Source organism: Theobroma cacao, chromosome 8, assembly GCF_000208745.1.
Source record: "Theobroma cacao cultivar B97-61/B2 chromosome 8, Criollo_cocoa_genome_V2, whole genome shotgun sequence".
Classification (NCBI taxonomy): domain Eukaryota; kingdom Viridiplantae; phylum Streptophyta; class Magnoliopsida; order Malvales; family Malvaceae; genus Theobroma; species Theobroma cacao.
In genome coordinates, this window is record NC_030857.1 from 5,923,926 (window position 1) to 5,938,300 (window position 14,375).

The 14,375-nt window shown below is 33.4% G+C and overlaps 3 protein-coding genes across 3 annotated transcripts; all 3 read left to right on the forward strand.

Annotated features, from left to right (window-relative positions):
* On the forward strand, positions 2,765-3,537 carry LOC18592260 (probable calcium-binding protein CML29). The gene has a single exon (XM_007018889.2). The coding sequence runs from the start codon at positions 2,805-2,807 to the stop codon at positions 3,276-3,278; it is 474 nt and encodes a 157-aa protein (XP_007018951.2). The 5' UTR covers positions 2,765-2,804; the 3' UTR covers positions 3,279-3,537.
* LOC18592261 (probable 6-phosphogluconolactonase 2) lies at positions 4,619-9,790 on the forward strand. The gene is made up of 3 exons (XM_007018890.2): positions 4,619-5,041; positions 5,144-5,279; positions 9,178-9,790. The coding sequence occupies exons 1-3, from the start codon at positions 4,884-4,886 to the stop codon at positions 9,658-9,660; spliced, it is 777 nt and encodes a 258-aa protein (XP_007018952.2). The 5' UTR covers positions 4,619-4,883; the 3' UTR covers positions 9,661-9,790.
* On the forward strand, positions 12,135-13,630 carry LOC18592262 (small ribosomal subunit protein S13, mitochondrial). The gene is made up of 3 exons (XM_007018891.2): positions 12,135-12,294; positions 12,875-13,102; positions 13,184-13,630. The coding sequence occupies exons 1-3, from the start codon at positions 12,226-12,228 to the stop codon at positions 13,355-13,357; spliced, it is 471 nt and encodes a 156-aa protein (XP_007018953.1). The 5' UTR covers positions 12,135-12,225; the 3' UTR covers positions 13,358-13,630.

A 14,375-nucleotide genomic window follows, 5' to 3' on the forward strand; every position in this document is an offset into this window, starting at 1 on the left:
TAATTTCAATATATATATATATATATATATATATATATATATATTTCTTTTCTAAAAAAAATAAATGCATTTTAATTAAAGTGGGCTCGACCCAATACTAACTAAAATAAACCCAAGCAAAAAAAGAAGAGTTATACCTTATTGGGTTGCAATTGGCCCAATTCGGAGACCCACAAAAAGCCCGAGTCTGCTACACTGGATCTGACTTCCTAGGTCCACTAAACTGAGCCTAAAACGCACCATTTGGAGTGTTTGTTTGGCAACTTGTGCTCCTCCAAAACGACATCGTTTTGGAGACCTTAAACCTAAGTTTTTAAGCTTTCTTTTTCTCTTCTCCTCTCATTTTTTGCCCTCTTTTCTCTCTCTAGCCGCCGGCCTCTCTGCCTTCTCTCTAAAATTTTTCCCCTCTCTCTCTCTTTCTCTTATGGCTGGCGCTTCCACCGTTTTCCTCACCGTCGACCGATGAGACTTCAGCCTCCCTCTCTCCCTCAAAGCCTTCTTTCCTTCCGATCGACGGATCTAGCACTCCCTGCCTCGGTCGACGGTGACCCAACAGGGTCTACCCTTTCCCTTGTCGGTGGCTGGTATACCGACCTCGAAAAGCTTTGGCTTCCACTCTCCTTTAGCCGGCACTCCAAAGATCCAACACTTCCTTCAAAACTCACCAATCTCCCTCACTCAAACAAACCCGAATCCAAATCCTAGCCCCCTACTCTCTCTCATTTTTTTTGTTTTTTTGTATATATGTTATTGTGCTTTGTTTTTTGATTGTTGTTTTTTTATTTTTGCCTGTGGCTAGGTAGCTTGCTGGTAGATTTAGGATTTTTTTTTTTTTGGATTTTGATCTCTCTTTTGGTTTTGCAGGTGGTGTCCTTAAAAGCTAGGTTGTCCAAAAATTTGGACAACCCAGCAATGGAGTTCTGGCACCAAGGAGTTAGTGGCCGAGCCCCATCATGCATGGTGGTTGGGGAAGGGATGGCCAGGCATACGCCCAGTCATTTCTTTCTCTCTTTTTATTTATTTATTTTTTATTTTATTATATATTTTTTATTATATATTTTTTTTATTATATTATTTTTTTTGAGGTGTCTACATGGATAATGACCTGTCATACTAATTTATTACTTAATTTCATAAGAAAAGAAAAATTAGCAAGTTTACTTAAAGTTCAAATGTGTTGTGGGGATTTTTTTTTTCAAAAAGAAGTTTGAAACACATAAATGAAGTAATGCTTCTCTAAATGTCTTCCCCACATATTTGACCTTGACAGAAAAAGGCTCAAATAGGAAATTGCATTGCGAAGTCAAGGGGATTGAACTTGGGTTTTGAAGTAAAGCATGCTATGTTTGATAGAAATGTATTGGTTCGGCCCTCCCATTTTTGTTCATGATCAGAAATTTCTATGCTTTCCAACTTTCTGTTTCGTTAATGGCCGCTTGTTACCACTAAATTTCCCTAAAATATTGGTAAGTCTAAAAATTTAAATATCTAATCTATGTGATTGAATCTTAACAGATCGAATAATTGCTTTTTGCATTTTGATTTCACATTAATCATATTAAGGTAAAAGAAAAATAATTAATTAAAATGAGGATTTAATTTATCATGAAATGAAACTAAGATGTCGATTCAATTTTTCAGAAAGTCTTTAAATTTGCTCAAAATTTTGAAGATTTCAAATTGAAACTTATTGTCAGTTTTATGGCTTGTATACTTATCACTCTTTTGACACAATTACTTGGAAACTTGAAAGTGTTAATTCTTCCGCTTGAATATATATATAATATATTTATGTAGTCCAGTCCAATTAACTGAACCTTGATAGGCCGAAGAACAAGAGAGGCCAAATCCAGGTAATGTAGGCTCAGAGCCTGAGACCACTAAAAACCCTTTCCAACGAGCAGGCCGAAGGGTTTCATTCTAAACCAGACCACCACCGACTCTGGTCAATGCATGGACTTACAACCTCAAGTTCCTTTTTCTTGTGGCCAAGGCCCAAATATTGAGCACTAATAATAACCAATTTTTGTTATTTTCCTAGGTTTCTTGAGAAACAACGGCTCCTCTTTCGAGGTGTCACTATTTTTGTACAAGTGAATATTGGCATCTATTTTATCAGGAATCCCAGAAAGCAAGATAGTGTTTAGCTGGAAACAACTTGTGAGGGAAATAGACTTCCATTCGTTGGTGAGATAGCAACCCAATATATATATGGTACCTTTGCCAAGTTGATAAAGAAAGTGAATTATAGTGCTACCCTACCTTGAGTTTGTATTCCATACAATATCAAGTAAATTTATATAATCATAGTCTAATAAAAATTTCTAAAAAACATTACAACATATATTACCCATTCCTGATATCTAGACTCATGTTATATTAGTACATTTACAATCTTTCTTTCAAAAAGCTACATCTTGATCCAAGGCACGATAGGAGTTTTTTCTTTTTGCAATATGTCAGCAAGTCTTAAAGGAGAGATGAGGCTTGAATCTTAACTCTCAACTGCCTTAATAAGGAACACGTATTAATCGTTAGGCCGAATCACCTTATCAGCAACGAAGCAAGAGAATAATTTAAGCAACCTTGTCAAATTTGAGGGCGAGAATCAGCATACTGTCAACCAAAAGGGAGGATAAGAACCTTTAAGCGTATCTGACATTCTTTTCACTTCAACTTTATGTCGACACAAAGGTGCCAGTGCCACCTTGCCAAAAAAGAAATATGCGATCCAATCTTTTCCGCTAGTTATTTATAGGAAGGGAGCGAGGCAAAGGTAAGTTGAATGGTAAAATTTAAGCTCCATGGCTCAACCGGGTTCTTTGTCTGCAGAAACTGAGACACTGAGCCATGTCCTGGGTCTGGTGGAGGCATTCAGAGCATTTGATGCAGACAACGATCGAGCAATCAATGCTGCGGAGCTGGGTGGAATCCTGGGTTCGCTTGGTTACAACGCTAGTGAACAAGATGTAACGGCAATGATGCAACAAGGAGACACTAACAAGGATGGATTGCTGAGCATCGAAGAGTTCCTGGAGATGAACACGAAGGACATGGAACTCGGGGACCTTGCAAGTTTTCTCAGGAGCGCTTTCCAGGCTTTTGATGTTGATGGGGAAGAGGCTGTGACAGCGACGGAGTTATATCAAATCCTGGGGAATCTTGGAGTTGAGTTGTCCCTGGAGGAATGCCAGGGGGTTATTGCTTCCATGGATGCAGATGGCGATGGAGCTGTTAGCTTTGAGGACTTCAAACTAATAGTTAATTCCCTCCTCTAGATCAAACTTCAATTCCCGCGTGTTTTAATTAATTAAACAAATCATGTTTACTATCTAGGTCTCCGGGCGCTTTCAGTCCATGCATGGGAAACAAGAAAGTCAAGAACATATGTATACTAGCAAAAGTCCTTTTATGTTATTTAGAATTTCTCTTTCTATAAAGTCATGAACTTAATTTAATAGATCGAAGTGAACAAGTGCTCCTTCATGTCTCCCATAGAGAGCTTTTTCTGTAAAATAAATCTACAATTCTCCATCATTAATCTCCACTATGGTTCCCTAATTAAAGGCCTATAACTTTTTTTTTTGTGGGAGAGAGTCCCAAAACTTTAAGGCAAGTTACTATTATTTCAATATATATTTAGAGAACCAAGTTGAAAATTCCTTTTTACGTAGAGAACCAGAAACAATAAGAACTGAACGATAAGGTCAAAGCTAAGAATCGTGTTAGTTAACAGGCTAGCCTGCTATTCCGTAAAGAATGAAAACAAGTACAGAACTTGCATACAGAAGAACACGAATAATGAACTTCCGTATCCAACAAAATAAAATAAAACATACATAAGGCAATTTGAGGTTTGAAGTGAACCTAGCTCGCTCCAGAGTTGGCTAATTTCAGACCTGATCTATCAATATACTAATCGATCAATGGCAAAGAGTACATATTAAAAGGAGTACTGAAAGATCATATGAAGATCATCTGTTACTTGTTCAACCTGATCTGTCCAAAGGACAAGCTTAGGCTACAACAAATATAGGATCTGATTTTTCTTATCATTACGTAGCTTGCAGGAAGTAGTAATATTTATGTACATTTTTTTTTGTCTTTTGCATGTATGAAAAGACAAAACTCAATTTAATTATTCACAAATGTATTGTGGTTGGAGTTAATTTGGGGGGGTTGGAATCGTATTATGAACCATCTCTTCAACACGTGATTGACTAGTAAGATGAAACATGAAAAAGCCACACTAGGAGTTTGAGCTGGTAGCCCTGTCTAGAAATATACCTGGATCACATTTGCCTGGCAAGTAAAACAAAAGAAAAACGCAACCCGAAATGCACAGGTAAAAGGACTGAATAATTAGTACTTGAGCTAAACCCCGATTGTCAGGACCTCATTGGGTTTGAGGTTCCACAAATTTGAAGGGTAATGGAATAATGGCCTTGGCCTAGCATTGCTGGTCCTCGCGCTGGCCAACCATTAACTGCCTTCCAGTAACTTCATCCTTATCCAATACTTCAGTCAAACTTTTAAAAATAGAAGCAACATGTGATTTATTGCCCCGAAACATCAAATCTTGAGAAGCGACTAGGGGTTGTTTCGTAATTTAAAACTAGAAAGAACGACCACAAAAAATCCTAGTTGCAGTAGGGGTTCCTGTGCTCCTCTCTTGAAGGCGGCAAAATGTTGGTAATTTATTGTTCTCCCAATTCTCCAAGAAACGTGAAAGAAAGCCTACAGCATTATTCATGTTTCTTCGCCGTAAATGCCCCAAAAGTCTCTCTCTCTCTTTTGCTGGTCTTCCTGCTGCTAGTGTATATATATATTATGTGTTGTGAAGAAACTTGGTGTATTGAGAGGAGAAAACTGAGCTGCAAGCAATGGAGAAGATAGAGCCAGAGCTGAGACTATTTGATAGCAGTGAAGAGCTATCGTCAGGTCTTGCTGACTATGTGCTTCAAGTCGCTGAATCTGCTGTGAAAGATATAGGCTCTTTTTCTCTTGTTCTCTCTGGAGGAGACATACCGAAGCGCTTAGGGTCCTTATAAACCTTTTGCATACACACTATAATACTTGTTTTTCTTTATGGTTTGGTTCTCTCTCCTTTTCATTTTTTGTGTATGATCATTTTGTAATGCAGGAAACTGACCAAAGCACCGTTCTTGAGACTGGTGGACTGGCCGAAATGGCATGTATTTTGGGCGGAGGAGAACGTCGTCGCCAAGTTACACCCTGATAGCCTCTATTGGCAAGCCAAAGAATGTTTCATCTCCAAGGTTATTTTGCATCCTTCATCTCTGTTTACCCTTTCGAATAGTTAGTTACTTGGTAAAAGGTTAACTTTTTTATTCATATTATTATTTGATAATGTAATTATGTGATAATTTTCCACTTTTCTTTAAAACGACTTAGTTTTGAGAATTCCATATAAACCTTTTCATTTGTTCCTTCCTTTTTCTCTCTCTATCCTCACTTTGCCTCACGATCTCTAGGATCTACCCAGAATCTGACCATTGTTGTCTCCTCTCGTTGGTGTCTTTCGTCACCAACCAAACCTAAAAAAAATCCTATTTCTGAGTTCCGTACTCATCCTTCTACCTTTTAATTGATTTAATTTTTTTAAAAAAAAATCTCTATTTTTCCTCATTATTCTCTTTTTTTTCACAAAAAGACAAAATCTGTATCTAGTCATGGCAATATTTTGCTACTAATTCCTCTCTCTCTCTCTCACTCCACACGTCCACTCGATTTTCAACAAATCTCAAAACTTTTAGATCTTCAGTTTTTTTTTATATTTTAAAAAATTACTCTGAGTAAAGCAGATAAGAAAATAATAAAAGAAATTGAAAAAGGCTTCTTCTTTTTTTTGTGATTTTGGCGTCAGTAAACGATGGCAATCAACCACCGATGATCGATAACAGAGGTAACGATTGTGGTTCACCAAATCTTTGAATTTTTTGTTCTACCATGTGATTACATCTTCAAGTCACATGAGCCAAAAATAGTAGTTGGGACTTGACGGTGCTTAATTTTCCACGTAAGTTAAAAATTTGTTTGGATATAAATTAAAATGGTTCATTTAAATCTAATAAAAGAATAGGAATTTAAATTAAAGAAATTGATAGTGATTCAAGAATTTATAACTATTTAAGCCAACGATAAATAATATGGTATAGCGAGGTTCATAAATTTGAATCAAATAATTACTAATTCATTTGTATCCTTTCGATATGTCTGAAATTTTTGCTGTATTTGAGCAACCAGAAGTTGGCATCTAATGGCAGCGTAAAAAGAGAGTGGGAGTATTCGGGCTAGACTCGTGTAGTGTGCAGGGAGTGTTAGGAATTGACAGGTCCTTTTGTACTATTCTTGATAATTCCTCAATTGATAATTTCATATATTAGCGTAGGTTAAAAAAAAAATTACTATTACGACGCCCTTTTTAATGCTATTAATGCATGTTTGGTACAGGGAATAGTTAAGCTATACTTTGTCTATTCTCATGTTTTATTTTTAACTTCATTTGGTATGCAATGTCATAAGAAATAGTTATTATTTAGTAATAGTTATTTTTGAAAATGGGATAAAATTAAAGTTTAATTGAATTTAAGTTTTTTTATAAGAATATTTGATTTGCGGTATAAATAAAAATAAAATAAAATAATTATTATGTAAGAATAGAATAAGATGAATATAAAATAAAATAAGTGTTACGTAATTTGATATAATTAATAAAATAGAGTAAAAATAATTATTATGATTTATGATAGTATTTGGTTGGTAATAATAATTTTGAAATAAAAAAATAATAGATAATAAAAAGATAAAAAATATTTTTTATTAATATATATAATTATTTATTTTTAAATATTAATAATTTATAATTAATTAAAATATTAATAATTTATAATTTAAATATTAATATTTTAATATAATTTAATTATTAATATTTTTAATTAATAATATTTTATTTATAATATATTTTTTTTTATTTTTTATTTTTTTATTTATATTTATTAAAAATTTAATGTATTAATAATTTAATAAATAAAACATTAATAGTTTAAAATATTAATATTTTAATTATTAATATTAATAATGTTTAAATTTTATGTAAAATATTAATATTTTAAATTTTATAAATAATTTTTTTATTTTTTTTATGGGTCGGTCGTCGAAAAGGTAATCGGTGTAATAAAATATCGATTTGGTGCACCATGTGGTTGGATTTGACCATTACGGCTTCAGATCAGCACTTCCCTTTCGGTTGGATCTAGTTGTGGAGTGCTAGATCCAACTATGGGATCTGGTTGGGAAGCACCAGATCCAGTGCTTCTCGCGGCTAGATCTGGCTTTTAAGTGTCATATTTGGTTAGATCTCCGCTTGAATCTTATCTGATCATATTTTGTCGTGAAATCGTCGTCACAGTTGTTGCCGTCGTCATGGTCGTAGTCATCGCCACCGTCATTTTCACTGTTGAGTGTCACTTAGAGAGAATGAGAGAGAAAAGAACGTGAGAAGAGCAAAAAAGAAGAGAAAATGAAAAAAAAATATTTATAGGCCTAGGGTTGTAATATTTTTAAGTTATAAGGAGCATTTTAGTCTCATCTCATTTTAGAGTTATTCCTTCAATTATGGAATAAAAAACATATGGGGAAGCTCGGGTATAGTTATGCTTGATTTTGACCCATTTTAAAGAATAGTTATTATTGTACCAAACGAAGGTAAACTATTCCCTTGGGAATAGACAGGGAATATCTTAGCTATTTCTTGTACCAATAGTGCAGCATGAGTTTTGTTATTCCATAATTGGAGGAATAATATTAAAATTTAATGAGAATAAAATATTTTTATAATTTAAAATATTACAATTTTAGACTTATAAATGTTTTTTTTCTTCTCATTTTTTTTCTCTTTTTTCATATTCTTTTCTCTTTCATTCTCTCTCTAACCTGCACTCATCATCGGAGATGGCGACGGCTACGACAGTTTCACGACCGAATATGGTCAGAAAGCATCGATCTAGCCCTTTTCAATAAGATTGAATCGAGAAATAGCCAGATCTGGCACTCCACGACTACATTTGGCTATGGAAAGCATCGGATCTGGTGCTTCTCGACTAGATCCCACTGTTGGATCTAGCACTTCACGGTCAGATCTAGTAGCGAGAAGCGTCGATCTGACGTCTTAGTGGCCAGTTTCGGTCACATGATACGTCAGATCGACGTCTTATTACACCGATCACTTTTTCGGTAGTCGGTCCATGGAGAAGAAAAGAAAGAAAAAAAATATTTTATAAATTTTAAAATATTAATATTAATATGATTAAAATATTAAAATTTTATTTATTTATTAAATTATTAATATATTAAATTTTTAATGAGAATATATAAAAAGTTAATAATATTTTATCATAATAGTATTAAAAAATAAATAATAAAATTATATTAAAATAATTAATATTTAAATTAAACTATACATTATTAATATTTAAAAAATAAAATAAAAATAATTAATCATATACATAATAAAAGATATTTTTGTTTTTTATTTTTTTTTTTATTTCAAAGTTATTGTTATCAATTAAACGTTGTAATAAGTCATAATAATTATTTTTACTCTACTCTATTCGTCATACCAAATTACGTAGTATATATGTTATTCTATTCTCACCTCATTCTATTTCAACGTAATAGTTACTCTATTTTATTTTTGTCTATTTCGTAATTCAAACGGGCTACTGGCGTCTTGCCTAACACTATTAGTGTATTGCATTTAATTTTTTCAAGTTCAATTTATCTAATTATCATTAATTAAAATTTTAAAAAATTTATTTTAAATTTGTGCATAAAATAATTATCAAATATATATTTGTTAAAATTCAATTTAATCAAATACTTAAAATAGTTCAATTTAAAATTGAAAAACTTTGATTAAAGAAAATCAAACGAAACAATATTTATGAATGAGTAGCACATTTTGAATATAATAGAAATTAGTATTATTATTAATTATATGCAAATATATAAAATAATCAGTATTGTAAGGTGATTTATATAAAAAAATTGTACTTAACGAATTATCCTTTCTTGTAATGTCCCGTTAATTAATCAGACTTTGTTTTTTGGCCTAATTCAAAGGAATTTAATCACTTAATTACGAATTTAATACAGGTTCCTTTACTACCAGCACACATTATCTCTGTAAGCCATGGCGTAGAAGGGGAATCAGCAGCGAGTAGCTACGAGTTCTCTATTAGGCAACAAGTCAAAAAACGAACGGTCCAAGCTTCTCCATCAAGCGACTGCCCGAGATTCGATCTTGTTCTCCTATCCTTAGGGCCCAACGGCCACGTGGCGTCTCTGTATCCTAATGACCCGGTTTTGCAAGAAGAGTCTCAGTGGGTTGCTTGTGTCTCCAAAGACGGTACGATAGAGAGCGTGACCCTCACTCTCCCGGTGATCAACGCGGCAGCCAACGTGGCGATCGTGGCCGCGGGGATGGATCTGGCCCGTCCTTTCATGGATGTAATGGTGAGTCGTAAGCCCATTGGATCACATCCAGCTCAAATGGTCTCGCCCCAAGATGGAAAGCTCGTTTGGTTTGTGGATGCTAGCGCTGCTTCGTTGTTCCTACGTGGCAATGAACATCGTTAATTAATATCACCTATTTATTATATATGGTATGTCTTTTTACGATTTCGATAAATTCTCCTTTATGTGGTAAAAGAACGAAGTTTTCCTTTATGTAAATAAAAAAAACAATAATCAATCCTATGTTTATTAAGTTAGACTCAATTATTTTAAGTTAAAATCTTTGAACATTTTGAACCATATTAAAAATCAATCTTCACTCTTGCATCTAAGTATTTAACTTAACAATAAATATATGAATTCACAGCACTCAAGCATTTTGGTCATTAGTTTGTGTATGAATTTTTTGCCTAAAGAATAATAAATAAAGTTTAAATCTTCTTTTTCTCAATTATAAAAAAAATAATGTATCCACCATAAGAGGTTAGCAGAAGCCCTTCTTCTTTTTATAATTTTATCTCTATTTTTTAAAAAAAAATTATAATTTTATCCCTACAAATATTAGAAACATTATTTTTAGTTTTACAAAATCGAAACTATATCTATTTCTTACTTAAAAAACAGAATTGAATGTTTTCTTTTCTGGAATAATTTTTTTTTAATTTTCATTTTTATATTCCATGTGGTGCCAAATATTTAAGGATGGAAAGTGACCTCTAGTTGCAGCTGAACGAATTCTCGTAGAACTCTTTGAAATTGGCAAGCAATATTGGACCTTAAGCGGAAATAGCTAATTTATACTGTAGAGAAGAAATCCGGGTTGAACCAGGATTCATGGACATGCATTTTGTGTGATTCCAGGCGGATGAGCCCCGGGACCACATCACCTTCATGGTGATCATATTCGGCAACGAATTAACATTGCTATTTCATGCAAAAAGAGTTGGCTTTTATGTAGCGTATACTCCATCGAGACCTTAATTATTGGGCCGTTCCTCTCCATGTTGGCATCATGGCTTCAACCTTAATTATTAGGCCATTCCTGCTCTATTGGCGTTGCTCGAGGCCCAGGTAGCCAACCTTGGCAGGATAGTGTTCATAATGCTGACAACATAAACAATGGTAATAAGCCTTGAAGACATTCTTAGTTATCTTTATCAAATAATACTTCGTACATTTATCTATGCAGAATGACTAGTAACTAAAGTTTTCACTATATACATGAATAAAGTTTGACATCTACGGTATGGAGTGGACGACATGAGATTCTAATATTTACACTTTAGGTCACTAGATCATTGAAATATAAAATATAATAATGGATAAAATACACAAAGTTTCAAAGTTTTAATTATAATTACACATGAGTCCATCAACTTTTAAAATGAATACTCTGTCTCAAAAACATATCTTCCGCTAGATATATAAATTCAATAGTTAATTTAATATTTTCATTAATTTGATGATGTGACATTATTTAAAAAGTAATTTTATCTTTCATTAATTTTAAAAATTATTAAATTATAATTTTTCAGAAAAAAAAAACAACCCTGTCGCCTGTTGATTACTTTTGAACCTACCACCCCATGGTCGAATCTAGCCAAAGAGCGCCAGATTCTACCAAATCAGTGCTACTTGTGAGCACCAAATTTGGTGCTCTCGTGGGAGCCAAGAGCTTGATTTGGTGCTCCCTAAGGGAGCCCAAGGAGATGGGAGACTAGTTGATGTAAGGGAACTCCTCGATCGGCATAAGAAAAAAATAGATGAATAAAAAGTATTTTAGATATTTTAAATTTAACATTAACGTTGTTTATGTGTTTGGGGTTTGATGTTTATTTTCTAAACTAATAAACTTATGTGTAATTATGGTTAAAACTTAAAAATATTAATGTATTTTATCTTTTAATAATGGGTAAAATACCCTTATTTTTTTAAGTTTTTATCAAAATTATACGAAAGTTCATTAGTTTTCGAAATGAACACTCCGCCCCAAAAGTGCAAACACCGTTAATAGAAATTATAAAAAAACTAAAATACCTTTTCTTTCTCTATTAATTTAAAAAATTATTATTTTATTAAAAAAAAAAAAAAAAAACAAATCAATACTCCCAAGAAAAGGGAGCACTAAATAAGGCTCCCCAAAGGAGCACCAGTGCCCCCTAAATGGGAAGGTTTTTTTTTAACTAATAAAATAATATAATAATAATTTTAAAAATTAATTAGAGGTAAAATTGTTATTTTATTATTATCACGTTAGCAAGTTGTCAGAAATACTAACGGTTGACTAACAATTGGATCTACATGTCTAGTAAAAAATATTGTTTTAAAGATAGAGTGTTTATTTTAAAAATAAATAAAATTTAATATAAATTCAATCAAAATTTAAAAGTGTGAGAGTATTTTACCCTTTAATAATTTATAGGAACAATCATTACCCAATGCAATTTCTTTGTTTTTGGAAAAAAGGAAAATTGACTCATCCCAAGCCTTTGGGCCAAGGCAAGACTGGGAACAGATCGAGGCTTTTGTATATAACGGGCTCAGAAGTTTCAGCGGCCCAAGTTGATAATTGCTATTCCCAGTTCCCACTCCTAAAATGGCAAACAAAATCCTCGGAAAACCCTCTCCACCCAGTCACCGCAGTGCAAACTCTGATTCTTGTCAAACCTACTCTCACCGCCTTCCAGAATGTTGGGTTTACGGGGTTCAGTTGGAGTACTCTCCGATGTCAGTCATCAGCTTCTCCAAAACATAACGGTGAGTTTCATTCCTTAATTCTCGTTAGCCAAAATGTCTTCATTAAGAATTTGCTGATCATATTCCTACGCGTTAAGGCCTCTTGCCAAGGTTTGTGATTATATCAAGATTACTATTTATATTCAAGATTTTAATGTCATACATTTCTGGGTTAATGAGACTGTCTGTTGCTCTTGTCTTTTATTTATATTAACTGTTTAATTATGGGAGGATTTTGATGTTCTTTTTGTCGTTGTTCTATTAACATGTTGAACTCTAGAAAACAAATTTTCTTTTAACTAAGATGTAAATTGGATAACGGTTAAGGCTTTTATCGCAGTAAGCAGTGTTATTGTTTAATTGGATTTCTATTTTCTTTCCCCTCAAGTTCAGCTGCAGCTAACCCAGATAGGATCATATGCTTATCTGCACTTTTGTTTTGGTCAAGGTTTATATGCTTACCTGATAGGATCAGTTGAGCTTGAGAGTTGAAATCAGGCATTTTTTTCTTTGATTTGCCTTCAAAAAATGAATATTTTTTTTTAATGAATTCCCCGGTACCAACTGGAACCTATTATTGTTGACATGTTGTTTTCTGCAGTTCCATGGAATAAAAGTGCAATACATTCGTGTGGGAGGTGCTGAAATTCCAGACCACAAGCGCCTTGCAGTTTCTCTTCAGAGCATCTTTGGAATTGGCCGTACTAGAGCTCGCCAGATCTTAAGCGAGCTCAATATAGATAACAAACTCACTAATGAATTAACTGGAAAAGAACTCATGTCTCTCCGTGAGCATGTCTCTTCCACATATGTCATTGGAGAAGATTTGGTATAAACTTGTTTCTCTACTCAACTTCCTTGCGTTAGGAACTTACCTTCTCTAACATTATTCTTTTCTTGGGTGATTTAGAGGCGATGTGTCAATGCAGACATGACCAGATTGAAGGTTATTCAGTGCTATAAAGGGATCAGGCATGAGGATAAGTTGCCTTGCAGAGGACAGCACACAAAAACCAATGCCCGGACTGCAAAGAAGGGATTTAATGCTGTTGTAGAGAGACATAAAGCCTCTCCTAAGTCCTAACTAAGGCTTGTTTCTTGCTTTTATTATTTCATGCTGCAGAGAACGAATCCAACGGCATTAAATCATGTTCTGGTATATGTAGTTGATCATTAATTTCTGGTGCTGCCGAGATGGTTGCCATTTATTTTTCAAGAAAATTGTAAAAGCTGGTCAAAATTGCCGAGGATGGTATGTAGTTGCTTTGGTCTCTGTGGAAGCAGCTCTGTTTGCCCTAGCGGTTTGAATTGTAATAATGTTTCAAAAAGTTCATTATTTAAATGATGTTTTATGCTACTTGAACCTCTTCATTTTTCTTGAAGATACCATATCTAACTCACATCAAGCACCATGGAGTCTGGAACTGCATATGGTAGTTAGGACTGACCACCTAAAATGGGGAGAAACTCCCATTTTGCATTCTGCTGGTCAGTGGCCTTGTAACTAACAGATCTCAGCTTAAGAATCAATTCTCCCTGGCTTTCAAAAGGATGCTTAGGTATTTCGTCAAGCATGCTTAAGCATTTATGAACCAAGACCAGCATATGCGTAGATTATTATGATTTATAACTCGAAGTCAGCTAACCAATTGTTCGTGCTGGTTGCTGAAGAATCAGCTAAATGGTCAAAATGAAAGAATGATGAAATCTCCAACATCGATTAAGGATGGCAATGGGTATCCAATTCAATTATATAGGGTTAAGATATTTTATAATTAGGTTTGGGACGGGTTTAGCTAGTAATTTCACTACTCGTGTCAAGTTGATACCACCCCTTGCTACTTGGTACTTGAACCCAATTATGTTTTTTTTTTTTATTTCATGTAGTTAAAGATAAATTTATATTGTTAATTGAATTAATTTATGAAATTATCATTATTAATTAACTTATAATGTCTTTTATAAATATACTTTATATATTGTGTTAATTTATAAAAAATATAATTACTATTATATATATACATTTAGTATACTTACTTTAAATATAAATATATTTACTTTTTATTTTGAATTAGCATTACAAAAATTATAACATATAAAAT

Excerpts from the sequence above, each read along its gene's own strand:
- LOC18592260 (XM_007018889.2), top strand. The coding sequence starts at position 2,805 with ATGGCTCAACCGGGTTCTTTGTCTGCAGAAACTGAGACACTGAGCCAT.
- LOC18592261 (XM_007018890.2), top strand. The coding sequence starts at position 4,884 with ATGGAGAAGATAGAGCCAGAGCTGAGACTATTTGATAGCAGTGAAGAG. Across the intron at positions 5,042-5,143 it reads GACATACCGAAGCGCTTAGG|GAAACTGACCAAAGCACCGT; the intron begins GTCCTTATAAAC and ends TTTGTAATGCAG. Across the intron at positions 5,280-9,177 it reads AAGAATGTTTCATCTCCAAG|GTTCCTTTACTACCAGCACA; the intron begins GTTATTTTGCAT and ends AATTTAATACAG.
- LOC18592262 (XM_007018891.2), top strand. The coding sequence starts at position 12,226 with ATGTTGGGTTTACGGGGTTCAGTTGGAGTACTCTCCGATGTCAGTCAT. Across the intron at positions 12,295-12,874 it reads AGCTTCTCCAAAACATAACG|TTCCATGGAATAAAAGTGCA; the intron begins GTGAGTTTCATT and ends TGTTTTCTGCAG. Across the intron at positions 13,103-13,183 it reads ATGTCATTGGAGAAGATTTG|AGGCGATGTGTCAATGCAGA; the intron begins GTATAAACTTGT and ends TGGGTGATTTAG.